We start from the raw sequence: 19,288 nt of genomic DNA, 5'->3' as shown, positions 1-19,288 counted from the left end.
ATCGAGATCGAATCCTGTCAATGACGCGAAGAAGTTTTATGGGATTTCTCGCAAGTTAGTTTCGGTTAAGTTAGTTCTGTCTCAGGCTAGGACTGCATAGTTTTATCTCCTTGTATCTCCGGTTTATTTTCTAGCAAGCAGGCAAATCCCAGAATACACGCAATTTACAGGCCAAATACTGCCTCCTCATTAGTTTCTTTGGCGCTTAACGCGGACGATCACACAGAAAAACGTAGTCTTCAAAAAAAATTCTTAGCTGAGACAAATCCTTCTGAAGTTCAAGCATTTATTTTACTTAAGCTGTGGCAACTCACCAATTGTTTCTTCTTTTCTATTGCAGACAAGACCCGTCGACAAAAGAATTCCAAGACTGCTGCAGTAAGCTCAGCGAAGATTGCAACGAGCTGCAAGCAGATAAAGAGGCCTGCCAGAAGTTCGCAAATGTGTCAGATTCAGAAAATACCATAAATTGTGGCAATTGTACCAAGGAATATCGATCTTTCGATGGAAGTGGTAACAACAAGGCGAAACCTGCTCTGGGAGCAGCCAACACCTGCTTTCTAAGGCTCATTTCCAATGCCTACGACGATGGTAGGATAACATTACTTTCATATTTAATCCGTTTCGTTTTCTAATAATATTACCAGAGTGTATTAAGAGAAGGACATTGAGAGGTAGTCCACAATGAACTAATGTGAATTATTTTTTACAACGCTAATTTTCCGTCTTCTTCCAATGTCCAACGAATGGTTTTTCCAATCGCTTTGCTCCTTCTTCGCGTTATTATCAGATTCGAATATCACATTATCGCTATCGGATCACCAGAATCTGATTGTTTCACTTGAATCACTCTGAGGCCACTTTTTAAGAGTAGTTGAAAAGATTTAACTGAAATCAATCAAGTTTTGAAAACAACACTTTAGTATACTTCAGTTAATGAGAATCCTCGAGTGGGTACTCGCTTTCCCATTACACCACTACGACGGACAATGGAGAAGGCTAATAATTTTGCAATACGCGAGAAATGGTGCAAGTGACCACCTTCACCTACCTTTCGCCCTCAACACTGATCGAGCATAGCGTTTTGCATCTGTTGACATGGGAAATTTGGGCCAATACAAAAACAGCTGCAAAACATTAACGCAAATATGTAAATTATTTATCTTAATATGGAGGAAGCAGCTTTCAAAATTTCTTCTGGTCCTAATTGCAAATGCTTTGTATTATTCCTAGTTCGGTAATGTATCGGTTAAAAGTCAATTTAAATCAAAGAACCTCCCATTGAAGCAAACACTGCAAATGCCAGCTCTTGCCTCAAGGGGTCCTTTTAGGCACCTACACGTCTACTAATTTATCTTTATTATCATTGCATTAGGGTCACCCGTAATTCTTTAATAGGATGGAGTATATGATGAGATCCTTGTCAATAAATTCCGCCCTGGAAAGATTGTGCAAGGCTCAAGGGGTAGAATTTTCTTCAGCCTGGTCTGTGCTTGTTGACAGGAGAAACTGCTTCTACAGGGATGGGATACACTTAAATAGAAAGGGTGCAAGAATATTTGCTGATGCTATCTAGGCACTGTTAGGTGGGTCAGAAAACTGCTAGCTTGGGGGGGGGGATACAAGGACTAATAGATTAACAGTAGCCACTGGCAGAGGTGAAAGTGATTCTTGCGCTGCTTCTATTGGAATCAGCAGCGGCCTGGAGGGCGGGGTGCTGAGGGTTTCAGGGAATGGAGGGAGTCATCATTAAAGAAATAAATATATGGGCTGTGTTAGGGTAACTAAGAATAAGAATAGGTGCGTGTATACTTGCATGTACGCCAATGCTTGGAGTTTGGTAAATAAATCCGATGAATTTGAAGTGTTGGTCAAGACATCAAAGGCGGATATTGTTGGGAGATCAGAGGCGTGGTGTCACACAGATATAAACAGTGCAGAACTGGAATTTGGGGAGTACAACGTGTACAGGAAGGATAGACAGGATAGAAAGGGAGGAGGGGTTATGCTATTAATTAAGAAAAGCATGAAATCTAAGGAAATATATCCAGTTAACACGGGTGGACAGTGCAATGTTGAGCAGTTTGGTGTGAGATTAAGCACTAAAAAAACAAAAATGAGGGTAGGAGTTTGTTATAGGCCTAATGACTCTGATGAGTACAGCGCAGCGAACAACTGATCAGAGAAATAGAGTGGGCCATTAAATCAGAATGTCTTGTAATGGGGAATTTTAACTTTCCAATTATTGACTGGAACTTGTGGGTTGGTCACTCGCACACTAGCAATACATTTGTGGAGTTATTGGATGATTGTTTTCTGCAGCAGCATGTTCGAAAGACAACCAGAGAGGGTAATACTCTTGATCTGGTTATCAGCAGTGATAATTCGTGTATTAAGAATTTACAGATAAAGGAACCACTAGGTGGCAGTGATCACAGTGTATTGATATGGGATTTATTTAAATATATAATTACCATCAGGGGTAAAGAAAGGGGTTTTTGCTTCAGTAAAGGTGACTATAGTGGTCTCAGACATATTTTAAATTCTATACAGTGGGACCAACTGATGATGTTACCAACAGAAAATTCTAAGTGGGAAGCATTCAAAGAATTAAACTTGGAAGCTACTAGGCTTTTTATTCCAATTAAGAAATACTGTTCAAGGTTTAGGCCTAAATAAGGAATTAATGAGACACGTGGCAGAGAAGAAAAATGCATGGGATGCATATAAATTATCAGGAGACACAGAAGCATATGGCAGACAGACATAAGCTTGTCTGCAATCAAGGCAAGGTTAGGCAAGCTAAGGCAGATTACGAGAAATCTTTGGCAAAGGATGCTATAAAAAACAGCAAGGACTTCTTATATAAACTGTAGAAGAAAGGGGATGAATCAAATTGGTCCACTTGATATCGATGGTTCGACTGTTGATGATCCTGCTTAAATAGGTGACAAGCAATGCGTATTTTGCATCTACATTCACACATGAGGAATTCTGTAAGGAAGGGGAGGACAGAAGTTTACTAAACTCTAACAGGGAGCTAAACGATTTTGTACTAACGGAGAGCAAAGAGGAGGTGAAATTGTTCAAATTAAATATAAGAAATTCACCTGGGGTGGATTGGATACATCCAGTTATATTAAAGGAGGTGGCAAAGGAACTAAGCAGACCCTTAGTCATAACTATGAGAGCATCCTTGGACTCAGGGTAGGTCCCCATGGACTGGAAATGTGCAAATGTATCTCCGACAGAAGTGCCTCTCTCTATCTCTTGAAACATCATTCCTAGTCACCGGGCATGGCTCATTGAACGAGAAACTCTTCCAACTAGGCCTGATACCCATAGATGTTTGCTACTACGGTGCCAAGGAGAATTGGTTTCACATTCTCTTCGAGTGCGCTCTCTACGAGGACCTGAGGCAAGACCTAGCTAATCCATTATAGCCAAAGTAGTCTATGCGCCATGAAACCCCCATATCAACAACAACAAGCTAGCTAATACCATCCCTGTCACTGAAAACTAACTGGACATTCTGCTACAGACACCAGAGAACTTGCTGGAACTTCTCAACGCAAGTATTCACGCTCAGGAAAACCTCCTACAGAATAACACAGGCTAAGAATGGGGATCCCCAAACAGCAGCTTAAATTTTAATTTTAAAACTTTTCATTATTTATTTATCTTTCTTCTTTCTCTTTTTTTTTTTCTTCGCGCTCTGCACTCGCGTACTTTTTTTTCCCTCTCTGCACTAGTGTAGCTGTTTTCTCTTTTTTTTTTATTACACCACGGGATATTTTATTTATTTATTATTATTTTTTAAATTATAGAAGACGAAGAACTTTTTATTGCATACAAAATGAACATGTTGTACCCAATACCCTTTACGGCTACAAGCCAGGGATTAATTTAGAGGTTATTTATTATTATTATTATTATTATTTGTTTGTTTATTTATTTTATTATTTGTTTATTTTTATTTATTTATTTATATTTTTTTCTCACTTCTTTCCCCTCTGGAATGGGCAACCGGAGGAATCTGGCCCACTTTCCTGTGGTGTGTGGACAAGTACCCAGAATCATCGGTCCAGGTGACTGATGCTTCTAGGCAGCCAAGTGGCCAGAACACAACAACAACAACAACAGAATACACACAAACCTCAGTCACACACACATAACTGGCCCATTTGTAGTGATACTGTTCTTCACAGAGATACCAGGCTGAGAGAACAGACGTTCTAGGAGCCGGCCCTTACAAAAACACATGTCCACAGCTGTATCCCCGATACACAAAGGGGGATCAAAGGGCAACACGAATAATTACAGACCAGTTAGTTCAACTGCTGCTCCGTGGAAATTAATGGAGTCACTGGTTAAGGATGCATTGCAGGATCATCTAGACAAGACTGCAGCAATAATTCAGAAACAGCATGGGTTTGTTAAAGGGAGGCTTTTCTGACCAATTTGATTAGATATTATGATGTAAGTCACAAAGGAACTGGATGCAGAAAATAATTTTAATATTATGTACCTGGGGCAATTGTGCAGTCAGATCTGAAGTTTAATGAGCAATGCTGGCAGGCTGCCAGAGCAAGTCATGGAGTATTGTTTGATATACAGGAATTTTGTTACAGGAAAGCGGAGGTGATTATCCCCTTGTATAAGGCAATGGTCGGGCCACGCCTTGAGTACTGCGTACAGGTCTGGAGGCCTCATTTTAGGAAGGATGCAGATTTGTTTGAGCGTGTACAGAGAGGAGTAACAAGATTGGTGAGGGGAATGAAGGGATCCTCTTACCGAGAGAGGCTTAAGTTCTGCAAATTGCAGTGGCTGGAAACCAGACACCTGCGAGATGATCTGATTGAGGTGGGTGTATAAGGCCTTGAATGGGTTGAGCAGGCTCAATGCTGACGAGATACTTCCACTTGCTGAGATTAAGAACCTGAGGGGCATAAATGGAAATTAAGAAAAGACAGCTGTAGATTAGATGTGCGGAAGTTTGCCTGTAGCCAGTGGGTAGTTGATTGCTGGAACAAACTTCCATCTGTTATTGTGGAAGTTGATAGTTTAAATAAATTCAAGGAGGAACTGAACAAACATTTAGTGGTAATGGATGTGTGAATTTTTTTTTTTTTAACTGTTGCCACATAAGCGCATATGCTTACTTTCTTGCATCTCATGCCTCCATTTCTACTACTATTACATAAATCTGTATTTGTGTAGACAAATTACGATGTGTTCTCTGGTTAATTTGCCTGTTTTGCTGGACAAAAAAAACAGGAAAAACCTTGCTAAATACGCCTGAGAGACGCCTACAAATGAATAACTCTTTCCAGTGTGTCTGGGAAACACAGGGCAACTGTAGGAGAGTATCAAATAATACAGAGCGCTCTAACCAAGAAGGGCTAAGTGAATGGCGGGAGAGAACTCTATTGCTTTCCTTTTTTTTTTTTTTTTGATGGTTCCTTGTTTACTCTTTAACGTGATATTGTTTGAGTGACCCACCCATAGGTTCCATTGAATATCTGGAAAGTTAAAGTTGTGCAAGTATAGTTATTAGTTATGGTCATCGCAATCATTTAGGGTGTAACGCACTCCAGCTGTCATTTTTGTTTTCCCTGTGTGAAATGAGCACATTTTTTTTTGGTTATATCACACCAAACTGACTCAGCTTGCACTGGCCATCTATAATTGGGTGAACCGCCTTAGAGTGCATCGTGCGTGCTTGTTAACAAGGAGCATAACTCTCTCCATTCCTATCCTTACCTAAAACTTTGTACTCCCCACATTCAAATTCCACATACCATTTGTTTTGATGAACAAACATTTAGTCTCTGATATCCGAAAAATATCCACCTTTGATGTCTTGACCAGCACTTCAAATTCAAATTTATTTAATATACTCCTAACATTGGTGTACTTGCAAGTAAACACGCACCTGTTTCTACTCTTAGTTACCCGAACACATGCCATGTATTACTTGTACCACGATGAATTCCACCAGTCCTTGAAATCACCTGCACCTTGCTTTCCAGGCTGCTGCTGCTGCTTGTTCCAATAGAAGCAGTGCAAGAATCACTCTCACTTCTGCCTGTAGCCCCTGTTAATCTATTAATCTGTGTTCCCCCTACGCAGGTTAACAATCTTCCGAACCACTTAACCCTGCCTGGACAGTAAATATTCTTGCATCCCTTCTGTTTAAGTGTATGATGTGTATCCCGTCCTTGTAAAAAATTCTACCGATGAGCCTTGGACAGTCTCTCCATGGTAGAACTGATTGACAAAACTCCATCCTACGGTGTCTGGGCTGAATTACAGACAACGAGGAATGCGACACCATTGCTCGAACATCAGAGAAGGAAACACGATGGAGGCAGTGTTTTCGTGTGGGCCAGAATAATGATGAACGGCCGCACTCCTACTCGTGTTTTTGACAGAGGTAGTGTAACTGTGCAGAGATACCGAGAACAGATCCTCGAACAGATCCCAGATTTTCTATTCATGCACCACAACGCCACTGCACACAGAGCTGAAGTGGTGGAATATCTTGAAACTGAAGATATCCAGCGACTGCCGTGGCCAGCACGATCCCCAGGCTTAAATTCGATCGGATATGTGCAAGTATAGTTATTCGGACTCCCTTGGGTGTCGCATTGCATGGTGAGCTAAGCACTGCGCTGGTGGAAGAATGGGATTTGTTACCACAGAATCTTATAAACACCGTATATCGAGCATGGTCCACCGCTTTTATTCTTGTTTAGCCGTTGGAAAGATCACATGCCGTATTGATGTTATGTGAACATATTTTCGAGCATTTACTATCGACTTCTGTAATGTCACCAGTCTCATTAGTTCATCTGACATCCATTTAGGCCTAAACCTTGAACAATATTTCTTAGTTGGTATGTAAAGCCTAGTAGCTTCCAAGATACGTTCTTTGAATGCTTCCCATTTTGAATTTGCTGTTGGTAACATCATCAGTTGGTCCCACTGTATAGAATTTAAATACTGTCTCAGTCCATCGTAGTCGCCTTTACGGAAGCAATAACCCTTCCCTTTACCCCTAATGGTAGTTACCTCTTTGAGTAAATCCCACTTCAGCACACTGTGATCACTGCCACCTAGTGGTTCATTTATCTGCAGATTCTTAATGCATGAAGAATCACTGCTGATAATCAAATCAAGAGTATTACTCCCTCTAGTTGCCTCTCGAACATGCTGATGTAGAAAACAATCATCCAATAAATCCACAAAAGCCCTGCCAGTGTGCGAGTAACCAGCCCCCAAATTCCAGTCAATATCTGGGAAATTAAAATCCCCCATTATAAGACTCTCTGATTTACTGGCCCACTGTATTTCCCTGTACAGTTCCTTATTATACTTATCAGAGTCATTAGGCCTATAGCACACTCCTACTCTCAATTTTGATCTCCCATTGCTTATGTCACACCAAACTGACTCAATATTGCATTGTCCACCAAAATCAACTGGACGCACTTCCTTGGATTTTATGTTTCTTAACTAATAGCATAACCCCTCCTCCCTTCCTGTCCTGTCCTGTCTATTCTTTCTATACACATTGTACTCCCCAAACCGACCTCCGAACACACGCAAATTACAGGCAATATACTGGAACAACATGGCTTAGTCGCCGATGCTCCTAAAACCCTACAACGACCACCTCACTTTTCTCCTCGTGTGTGTAACATTTTCTGTGTTCCTTATTGCAGTAATCTCTCTTACTACGACCCACTTCTTTACACTGCTAGAGAAGAGATGAGTTTGAATGCCGTCGATAACGTTAGGAATTTTTATGACTTTTTCACAACGTTGCTGAGTTAGTGGGGCTCAGGCGACGATAAGGTTTCTCCCTAGAAACTCATTTTTTCATCCAGAAAATATACTATTGATTTTTTTTATTAAATAGGCAAATTGTATTATTAATAGCGTAAAAAACAATGTTAAATAAATCCGTCGTGCGCCCATTTTCTTTTGTTGTGACTGGATTCACCTCCTTAATTAAAATTGGCCAAGTTAAGCGGGAGTCCAGAATTCTTTTGACAAGAAATGCTTTCAATTTTTGCAGGAATTACCAAGCCGAGGATCAAAGGAGCAGACGGAGGGCCCCTTCCCAGTCCCAGAGACGTCTCCCGAATAATTCACGGCGAGAAGGAGCCGATTAAGGATCATCAGCATACCATCATGACCATGGCGATCGGGCAGTTTTTGGATCACGACATCAGCCTCACCCCTAATATCGTGGGACCAGGTAAGGAATGCAACTAACAATGCATTTTTGGCCCGACCCGCTACCTCACAATTTACCCACGAAGCCGCTCGTGAGTTTTCTTTTCCCATCTCCTCGTGTCCTAGTATTGTGTCAGTTGCTACGTTCTTTAAAAAGAATTCTACTGGCGTATTGTGTTTAGTGAAAAAGACTTCGGGAGGGATTCGAGCAAAAACCGGTCGTTGGCCGGACGTGCTTTTACTGTTTGTTTCTTGTTTCGAAAAAATAATTGGTTTCGTGTTAATTTTGATTCGTTTTAACTCTGAGATGTTGTTACGTTGCGTGACATTTTCTGTTCTCCGAATAAATTGCATTTCTGTTACTCGCTGCTCAGAAAAAATTACAGTTTTGCTAATTTTGTCGTTTTTCAGCTCTGACACGCTGTCATGCCGTCACATCCGCCACGTGGAGTCGTCGAGAAGAAGAGGGGGAATGCAGTGAGTAGGCGGAGTTACCAACCGTACGTCACTGCTCCCCCCCCCCTCTTCTTTTCAACGCCATTTTGTAAGCGGTACCGGTCTCTGGAGTATTACCTTTTTTATGTTATATTTTTGATATATTTTATTATTATTTATTATTTATTTTTTATTTATTATTTTTCTTTTTTTTTAGGCACTGCAAAATAGGACAAATACGGGATAAATACACCTGCGGGCTTGACTGGGAGTTTTTTTTTTTTTTTTTCTCTCTCCATTTGTTGGGTTTCCACTATCTGGTGGGCGGTGTGTTTTGTGGTTTTTTTGTTATTTTTTTATTTATTAATTATTTTTTATTATATTTTTGTTTTTGTTGTTTTTATTTGTTGGCTCCCAGGCCCGAGCAACTTGGGAGCGGGATTGCTGGCACCCTCTGCTCTAGCAGTTCTACCGGAGGGTGCAGTACCACACACACACACAGTTTGGTGAACCCGGGTCTGGCTCGGCGTGCCAGGGGTCGGGCGCTGGGTAGCGGTTGCCAGAGTGTTGGCTGGTCCCTATCCACGTAGAATGGATAACAAATAAGGTGGATTTGGACGAGGGTCTAGGGGCCACCGGCGACCATAAATACATACATACAAATTGAGTGCAATAATCCACGTGCTCTTTGTTTATGCTTGCAGATGGAAAGACGTTCAACTGCTGCGCCGAAATCAACAAAGACAAGGACCAGTGTTTCCCCATCCCGGTGTCCAAAGACGATTTCTTTTTCGAGAAGTGCGGCATCTCCTGCATTAATTTCGTCCGCTCCGCTGCGTGCCCCACCTGCGACATCGGTAAGTGCTCTCTCCTCAGCCACATCCTCCACAGACTGCGTGTTTCATTCATATATCGGACCCTTCCTGGTCCAATCCCAGCAAATACAACGAGTGTCAGATTGAACTTAAGCCACAGAGCTCATATCGTTCTCGAATAAATTCTATGATCACGGGTGTTCAGACCTCTTCACTTGATCTGGATTGGGCTCTCTGTCTAAATCTGAGCGCGGCCGCGTTGTTGACAGCACTCGCTATCCCGCTGTGGGCAGTCGAAGAGAGCAAAGTTGGCTCCAGCAGATTAACCGAAGGGATTAAAATCAAGCCTCTGATACACAAAATTATTGGTTAAATTTAATTTCTGCAATTTTAAGTCATATTTCGGTAATTTTGAGAAATGAATCGACACAATATTTTTATAAAATACAGTCCTTAAATTCCTAAAGTATTTCTGCGAAGTTAAATTCTTCCAGGTAACTTTGGTACTCTGCAGGTATTTCAAGAGGATCTTTGCATTGGTCTTTTACTGACGAAAGAACTGTCTTACTGAACCTTCATGCTGAGAAGAGGAGTACAAGTGAGCTTGGGCCATATGAAATTAGCGATTTCGAAATTACAGGTGACTGTTTATTAGAAAAACTTTCAAGTCTAAAGGCAAGTAAGGCTCCTGGAGTAATTTGTCGAAGCCGCCAGACAGTGTTAAACCATTGAGGCTAATTATGAGGGCACCATTGGACCCAGAAAAAAATCTTTGCATTGGAGAAATGCCAACGTGCAAATACAAAAAGGTGGATCTAAGAGTGGAGTCGGTGACTACAGACCGGGTAATCTGACTTCAATAGTAGGAAAAAACCTTCGCGGCAGTGATCAAGAGTGCAGTCCAGGGACATTTAGATAGAAATGGAATCCTGAAGGCCACTAAGTAATTTTTATTAAGGGAAAATCAGGTTTTACTCAACCTGACTAGAAATTTTGACACAATTTACTCGTGAGTTGGATGTAGGGAACAATTTCGATAGATTTTATTTGGATATTAGACATTTGACTCAGTCCCTCAGGAGAGGTTCCCCTACAAGCTGAAATACGTTCGGTTACTGGAAAGATTTTAAGATGGATCGCAAGATGTGATTAATAGATATTCTTCATATTAGATATTATGATTATAGATATTCTTCAGATTAGTGTTACGTCAGAAGTAGGTCCCTCCTAGGATCGGTTCTTGGACCACTTTTGTTTCTGATTTTCGTAAACGACATCGACGAAGGTACAAAGCGCGTGACGTAAAAATCTGCAGACGACGTACAGAGTGGGAGAGTCGTTAATGATTAGCGCCAAGCAACACTCCTTCAGAATGACTTCAACACGTTTCAAGATGGTCAGAGAAGTGGCAGCTAGCTTTGAATTCAGCAAAATGCAAGGTCTTAAAATTGGGGAATGGCAACCCGAAAATAAATTAATTATACACTTGGCGGGGTTGAATTAAAAACGGTAGAGAAAGAAAGGGATGTGAGAGTTACGATACGGGAAGATATGAAGTTTTCTGAGCAGTGTAAACAGGCGGCCAGGAAAGCGAAGCCCAAGGTGTGCTATCAGTGATTTGTCGAAAGTTGTTCTGTAGACATAAGGAGGTCGCAATCCCACCGTATAAGGCAATTTAAAGATCGCATTTGGAATACTGTGTCCCAGTATGGAGACCTCATCCATAAAAACAGTGAGACTTCTTGAATGAGTCCACAGAGGAGCAATTCGCAAGGTGAGTTCGGCAGAAGAGTGAAAGAAAAGAGGAAAGATTTCGATTATGTGGACTAGGCACCTCAGAGGTGATCTGATTGAGGTTTATGAGGCTCTGAGAGGAGTTGGTAAAATGAGTGAAGGCGGAATTTTCACTGTCACGAAGAATTCTAGAACTAGGGGTCATTCGTTATAATCATAGGAGAAGAGGTTTAGACTAGATTGCAAGACGTTTTCTTTTTGCCAGTGAGTTGTTGATTACTGGAACAGGTTGCCTTCTCAGGTAGTTGTGGCTGACAGTTTGAAGAAAGGTGAACTGGATAGTTAAGTACCTGAGGAGGGAAACGCATAATTTCTGTTATTTTATCTCCTTTTCTTTCTTATTTTTATGTGCAGTCTCCATACTTGGACATAGTTTCAAAGTGTGGTCTCACAATTGTCTTGTACAGGGGATTATCACACCCTTATCTCCACAGAACATATTCGATAAATTTCTGATAGGATACCTCGGTTCCTTACCATTATAGAATCGTGCCTGTGATCCGAGTGTGTTCCAATTTAGGCAGTAACCGCTCGTACAAAACTGAATTCTAATAAATATTCTCTACTAATTTTTGAGAATAATGTTTTATCAGTTTTTCATTCTCAACAAGTCGATATTTTTGGTGATATTTTGCCATTTAAAAATGTATGTGCCGTTTATTTCTTTACTAATGCAACTATGTTTTTATGCCCATCCCCAGGTAGCCGCATTCAGCCAAACATTCAGAGCAGTCCTATAGACCTTTCGCAAGTGTACGGCGTTTCCCCGGAAGAGAGCGACAGCTTGCGGAATAAGGAGGATGGTGAGTTCGCTTTTTCCAACGCACAAAATAGATCATCAAGTATCTGTGAGAGTTATTAAGTAAGAGGCTAAATCTAAGATCTTGTTCACTTTCTTTATTTTAAAGGTACGCTGAGATCAAGCCAAACCAAGTGTGGTGAAATCCTCCCGGACAACACCGACTTAGCAAACGACCCGTGTCAGGACAAAGGAGAAGTGTGCTTCAAAGCAGGTAAGACCACTTGAACGTTCATTGCGAGTAAGAAAATCCTCACGAAAGCAAAAAAAAGAAGAAAAAAAAGATTCTGCCTTGATTAACAGACTGCATTAAACTACATTTCTGATTCCTGTAACCGGAAAACAGGAACGATTTTACGTAGCAACGAGAAATCACAAACGAATTCACTACAAGTGTTTTTTTTTCGTAATTTTTTGTTGATAAATTGTGCTGACACTTTATTATGCACACCCCTGCTGTGCACACAAATGATTTGTCCCACAACGTTGCAAGTCACATGACCACAATTGTGGATATAAATTCAGCAGAACAACCTTTCTAGTATCAGTTAAGCGTACAAACCGTAGCCATAATGGGGAAAAGGATTCATCTAACGGACTTCGAACGTGGCATGGTAGGAGGTGCAAGACGTGCTGGACAAAGCATCTCTGAAACGTCAGTTCTCCTGAACTTTTCACGCACCACAGTTTCAAGGGTGTATCGAGAATGGTGCAACGAACAGAAAACATCCTTTCAACGGCACTCCTGTGAAAGAAAATCACTTGTTGATGAGAGAGGTCAGAGGAGGATGGCTAGAATTGTGCAAGCAAACAGATGAGCCACAATGTCGCACATCACGTCAGAATACAACCTTGGTGCGCAGAACAAAATATTGCAACGGACCACTAGTCGCACTTTGTCGCGAATTGGCTACAACAGCCGACGGCCACATCGCGTACCTTTGTTATCAATGAAGAATAAGAGAGCGCCTGTTGTGGGCACATCAGCACCAGCACTGGACTATCGAGGATTGGAAAACAGTTGCTTGGTCTGACGAGTCGAAGTTCCTTGTGATGTGTTCCATCATGTTGATGGAAGCCTCAGAATATGGCGAAAACAACATGAATCCGTGGATCTGTCATGTCTCACGACTACTGTGCAAGGTGGTGGGGGAAGTGTTATGGTGTGGGGAATGTTTTCTTCGCACACGTTTGGTCCATTGATACCCATAGATTCACGTCTGAATGCCACATAGAAAAATGAACATCGTTGCTGACCAAGTGCATCCGTTCATGTTGACAGTTTATCCTCAATCAGCTGGTTACTTCCAGCAGGATAATGCGCTGGTGCACAAAGCCCGAGTCACTATGGAATGGTTCCATTAACATGACAATGACTTTTCTTTGCTGCAGTGGCCCACTCAATCCTATTGAACATCTTTGGGATGAGCTGAAAGGGCTGTTCGCTGCAGGCCTACACCTCCGTCGAATCTCAAGGAACTGCGTGACACACTCATGTCTCCATGGTACTCCATTCCTGCATAAGGTTTTCAGCATCTTGTTCAATCCACGCCTATAGGAATTCAGGCTGTTAAAAGTAGGCTCCACGCGTTACTAGATAGGTGTACCTATTAAAGTAGCAGCACAGTGTGCATCAAACTAATAACGATTTCTAGAAGGGTTGAGAAGTGGTAGCAGATATAAAACCAGAGTCGACATCGATTCTAAGTAATGATTTTAATGGATACCGAGTTGAATTTAAACTTGTGGTTCGACAGAACTTCAAGCTACGTGGATGAAAATTTCTACCTTTCCAAGCTGTGAAGGAAGAACACTTCGATTCTGAAAGCAATATCCTGAATTCTTCCACTACTCAGCTCTCTAGAAGCACACTGCAGACTCTGAATCCAAATTATACGAGATAGGTTAGGGGTTTCCTTTATCCCGACTCCTGCCTACAAGAACTCCTTTTGGGAGTCTTGATAAGGGAACACAGGCAGCTGGTCTCATGCAGAATAAACCCTTTCGTGAAGCCTTTAATAGGCGGCATGCCTGAACACAAACCATCCTGTAGATCCAACACGCTATGAAGAAAGTTGTCGTTTGTGAATCCTCTTGATATTCTCCAAAGAAACCAAAGTTTTCTTTGTTACAGAGCATCCGTGATAACAAGACTATATATTTCGAACGGGAAGAAGGGCAAACGCTCGTTATTCCAGTTATTTTTAAAAAACGAAAGAAATCGCTGGTGTATCGAAAGCAACCATCTCAAAGTATGCAATGAGTAGTGGAAAACGAAAGGGGAATGCAGCTCTAAAAAGAATAAATTCGATAAAGCGTCTAAGAAGGTGAGTGAATTTAAAGCGAATTGTGTGTCAGAATAGAAGATCCAGTGGGCAGCAAATGACTGAAAAATTCAGTTAAAGAAAGACCCATTTACAACAAAAATATTCTGCGGCGAGAGTTGAAAAATCTGGTTTTTTGTAGTCTAAAAATCGAAAGAAGATTCGAATTAGTAACATTGTTAAAAAAAATAATAAGGTAACAGAGAAGAAACGCCTTACAACCTTCCTTGGACAAAACTGGCAGTCCAGATGGGCGGACTCAACAAAGGGCAGCGTGACCATAAAATTATCATGGAAGTCTACCCACGCCAACCGCCTTGGTTCTCACCTGGCCTCTACACCACTTTTGTTCTCACAAGGCACGGATCTTTCAATGCAAAATTGGCTGCCTTTGGTATTGTAGAATCACCACTATGCCAATGCGGTGAGGAGCAAACGTGGAAGCATTTAATGCACAATTGCCCCCTCTACGAAGACCTCCGTTGCCATCTCATCGCAAATATCCACTTCAACCCAAAGGATCGGGAGCAACTCATACTGTTGGAGGAGGACCATTACCCGGGCTCTCTCACAATTTCCCCATAGATCTTTACCAGACTAAGGACCCTACCGTGACCACCGTAGAGCCTACTGTTTAACCCTGAAAAAAAGCAAACAGACACAAAACAAACCACTGGTTACCCACTAGTGAATTTCGAACACCAACTCGCAGAACCAAAAACATCATACATGACCACACACACCAATGACTATAAAAGGAACTAAAAAGAAGAAACCTACGTCACGAACAAGAACTGGACTAGAAGACAACATCCCAAACGTAGACCTGCATCTCAAGCGTGACAAAATACCGGACTGGACCATGAATGATAGTGCAGCTACGCTGCCCAACGCCACTATTGGCAATCTGAACCGGACTCTCTTGACTGGTTCCCCTTCCCTTGGCAGGGAGGAGTAAGTATATTTTAGGACAGGGCGGCTCGTAGAGCGTTAGTTCAACTCCGTTTTGTTTCACAAATAAATAAAATCTATTTAACCAAAAGGAAATCTTCACATTTAGCAGTAAGAGTGACATCGTTATCAACGAGAGTAGCACGCAGGCTCGAATTATACGGTGGCGAGGAATCAGATTACAGTCGTGTGGTTGGTAATGGTATCTATTAGTTCGGAAGATGCACCCAAGTCTCTCTTTCTCTCACGGAATCGTTGAACATGAAATTATTAGCATTTACTTTTGGCTATGGCCAAAAATAAATGCTAAGTTTAGAGGGATAATCAGTAATCGGGAAAGAAACCCTTCTGATCAGCACCCAGCACAGCAGGATGAAACGAACGGTCTGTTCGTGGCTTCTCATGTGCCCAAATTATATTAACGACAGCTTTATAGATCTGGTTCGTCATAGCTTTGGAAAGTGTGCTTTGTAGACTGACAAAAATTCGCTCCCTCTACTCTTGGTAATTTCACCTTTGGAGAATGGTAAAAAGAGACCACTTTGGTACATCTCTGTTCGTTGCTTTGGTCGGATTTTAATACCTGGAATGATGTATTAAAGTAACTGAGTTTGCGTTTTCTGTTTTCAGGCGATCCAAGGGTTAGCGAACAGCCTTCTCTCACCATAGTACACAACATGTTTCTCAGACAACACAACACGCTTGCTAGGCATTTGAAGAAACTAAACCCTTGCTGGTCAGCGGACTGTGTGTTCTTTGAGTCAAGGTAAGGACCTTCTGAAAATTAAAACTTTTTTCTTTTAAACGGATCTATCTTCTTTGAGAATTCTTAAGCCGTAGCCGAGTTAGTTAGTTAGTGAAATCCCTCCGTACAATATGTAAAACAAATTGATCATAACAATTCAATTCGGGAATTTTAACAAAACATTCTGTTTGTATTTGGCAATTTCGTGTCTCCGAACCCTTTTAATATCAGCGCCACTTATTTTAAAATCGTCTTCCTTCTCTTATTCTGAACGAAGCGCCATTGGGACTGTACATTTACAAAGTTGCGCAAATTTATTCCGATTTGAGATACAATTCCGAACTCATCATCATCATCATTTTTTTTTTTTTTTTGGCTGGTGCAGCATAAGCCATAGGCTTTCTTGCACCATGCGGCCGTTACTAATACTAATACTAATACTAATCATCATCATCATCATCAGCCATTTTCAATCCACTGCAGGATGAAGGCCTCTCCAGCAACTTTCCAGTTCCTTCTGTTTTGAGCACTGGCCATCCATTTACTACTCAAAAACTCATGAATTCCATCTATCCATCTCCGCCTTTGTCTTCCAGGTTTTCTTCTAGCTCCTCTTGGGTACCATTCTGTTATTTTCTTAGTCCATCTGTCATCATGTCTTCGAGCTATGTGTCCTGCCCAAGACCATTTTAGTTCTTTAGTTTTGATAAGAATGTCCTTTACTTGAGTTTGCTGCCTAATCCATGTGTTTCTCTTCTTATCTAACAGTCTGATTCCCAATATAATTCGTTCCATTCTTCGCTGTGTAGTTCTTAGCTTCTCTTCCATTCTTTTGGTGAGTGCCCAAGTTTCACTTCCATAAGTCATGGTGGGGAGTATACATTGATTCATTATTTTACGTTTCAGACAAACTGGGATATTGCTCTTCAGTATGTGACTATATTTCCTGAATGCTATCCATCCAAAATTTATTCTTCTCTTGACTTCCAGCCATTTATCATTATTACAGCTAATAACTTGTCCCAGATAAGTATATGACTCCGCCTTTTCAATTACTTCTCCTTCAATCATTATTTCCCTTTCCGTGGCATACTTGTTCATCATTACTTTTGTTTTAGCCATATTCATCTTTAGTCCAAAATCCTTACTAACTGTGCATAAATGATTAAGATTTTCCTCTAATTCTTTGGGATCGTGGCTTATGACCACAATGTCATCTGCAAATCGTAAATGGTTTAGGTACTCTCCGTTCACATTGACTCCTTTCTGCGACCAGTCTAATCTTCTGAAAGCTTCCTCAAGGGCAGCAGTAAACAGCTTCGGAGATATTGTGTCTCCTTGTCGAACTCCTTTCTCGATTTTAAATTTGCTACTGTCTTTGTCTAGTCTAATAAAGGATGTAGCACTCTCATATATTTTCTTCAAAATCATAATATATGGAGTATCTATGCCTTGTCTTTTCAGTACCCGAAACATTGCCTTATGCTGTATGGAGTCAAATGCCTTTTCAAAATCCACAAATGCCAGGCATAATGGTGTTTTATATTCATTTGCTTTCTCTCTTTTTAGCTGTGATATTACGTGAAGGTGATCCATAGTTGAGAATCCTGTCCTAAAGCCAGCTTGCTCTTTCGGTTGATTCTCATCAAGTATTCTTTCTAATCTGTTAGTAATGACCCTTGTGAACAACTTGTAGATGTGGGATAACAAGCTAATTGGTCTATAATTTCCAATTTCTGATTTATCTCCTTTCTTATGCAGCAAAACTATGATTGCATTACTCCACTGCTTAGGCATCACACCTTTTCTAATGCACTTTGTGAAGAGCCTTGCCAGTTTTTGTGTTATGTCTCTTCCTCCCAATTTTAACAACTGTACAGTAACTTCATCTTCCCCCGGGGCTTTCCGATTCTTCATTTTCTTCAATGCATGTTCTACCTCATCAGGAAGAATATTGGGTATGTCGTATGTGTTGCTACTTTGCAATCCATCTTCCCCACTGCTGGTATCATTCCCTCGCTCCTTGTATAATTCTCTATAGTAGTCTTCTGCTATTTGAATTATGCCTTCTCTGCTGTTTATAAGTACACCATCGCTATTCTTCAGTTTCAGTATCATTTGTCCTTCTGTATTACTGATCGCGTTAATTGTGTTTTGCAGGAAAATCCTCATCGGATTATGGATTAATATCGTCTATGGCCCGTTCATGGAGATATTGCTGGGCAAAGACTTGATCGAGAAATACGGCCTTGGTCTGGAACAGTCGTCGCAATACAACGCATCGTGCGATGGTCGCAGCTCCACGGAGTTCAGCACTGTCTGCTATCGACTGCACACTCTAATCCCACAAAAGCTTTTCTTTGTGTCTGGGAAGACGCAGACTTCGGAGTTCCTGCACCCGCTCTTCTTCGACTCCACACCGATACGTGAATGCCGGGCAGACGCGTTGACGTTGGGATGTTCCGAGAAACACGCCGAAAAGTTCGACGAGAAGATTACGCCCGAAGTGCAGAATCTTCTGTTCGTGATGCAGAACCAGTCTTGTGGATTCGATCTTCCAGCCCTCAACATTCAGAGGGCGCGAGACCACGGGGTACCGGCCTATCACAGTTTCAAGGACCAACTGCAAAAAATCAATCCCCTCTTTGTGGAAAAGCCAAAGTTAAGAAACAGCTGCGTTAAGAAGCTGAAGGAAATATAGTAAGTATATCTCGAGGTATTTTCGTGGGGAAGGGAAAAGCAGCGAAAGGGGAAGACTTTAAAGTGAAATTTGCAGTTTTTTTTTTTTTTTTTTTTTTTCAACGTAATGGAATGGATCGATCTCGATCCTGGATTGCCTCGTTTTATTTTCTTGTTATCAATAAAACCATTCTGCATGGCTTTCGATGTTTGTAAACTAGCTGTTTTTAACTCAGTTTTTACGCCAATTTAGGAAAATTCTGTTCGTTTTTTCATAATCACTAAGTTGGTATTATTGAATGTATTAAGTTTGGAGTAAATGCTGGGAATTTGTAAACGAAATCCATATTTTGGCAACACTGCCTTTTCTTGACGTTGAGAGATCCGCAGTGTTTATCAGTGCGAGCTCAGTTTACTTTTGAGATTATCGTGTCACGCTTGTGCTAAAAAGTGAATAAAATATCTTCACGCAAGTGTCCCAACTCATTTTGTTGTATTTTTG

At 41.2% G+C, this 19,288-nt stretch overlaps 1 protein-coding gene across 1 annotated transcript in view; it reads left to right on the top strand.

Moving 5' to 3' along the window:
• LOC150089096 (salivary peroxidase/catechol oxidase-like) overlaps nt 1-19,288 on the top strand; it is a 52,338-nt gene that overhangs the window by 18,673 nt on the left and 14,377 nt on the right. The window contains exons 4-10 of the mRNA XM_090369814.1: nt 341-591; nt 8,084-8,266; nt 9,384-9,536; nt 11,990-12,091; nt 12,197-12,301; nt 15,993-16,128; nt 18,268-18,807. Coding sequence (XP_090225940.1) covers nt 341-591; nt 8,084-8,266; nt 9,384-9,536; nt 11,990-12,091; nt 12,197-12,301; nt 15,993-16,128; nt 18,268-18,807 — 1,470 coding nt within the window. The remainder of the gene's footprint in view (nt 1-340; nt 592-8,083; nt 8,267-9,383; nt 9,537-11,989; nt 12,092-12,196; nt 12,302-15,992; nt 16,129-18,267; nt 18,808-19,288) is intronic.

The sequence above is a fragment of the Mastigoproctus giganteus genome, chromosome 3 (genome assembly GCF_048544385.1).
Source record: "Mastigoproctus giganteus isolate SK-2022 chromosome 3, ASM4854438v1, whole genome shotgun sequence".
Classification (NCBI taxonomy): domain Eukaryota; kingdom Metazoa; phylum Arthropoda; class Arachnida; order Uropygi; family Thelyphonidae; genus Mastigoproctus; species Mastigoproctus giganteus.
This window is presented reverse-complemented; position numbering and strand designations above follow the sequence as displayed.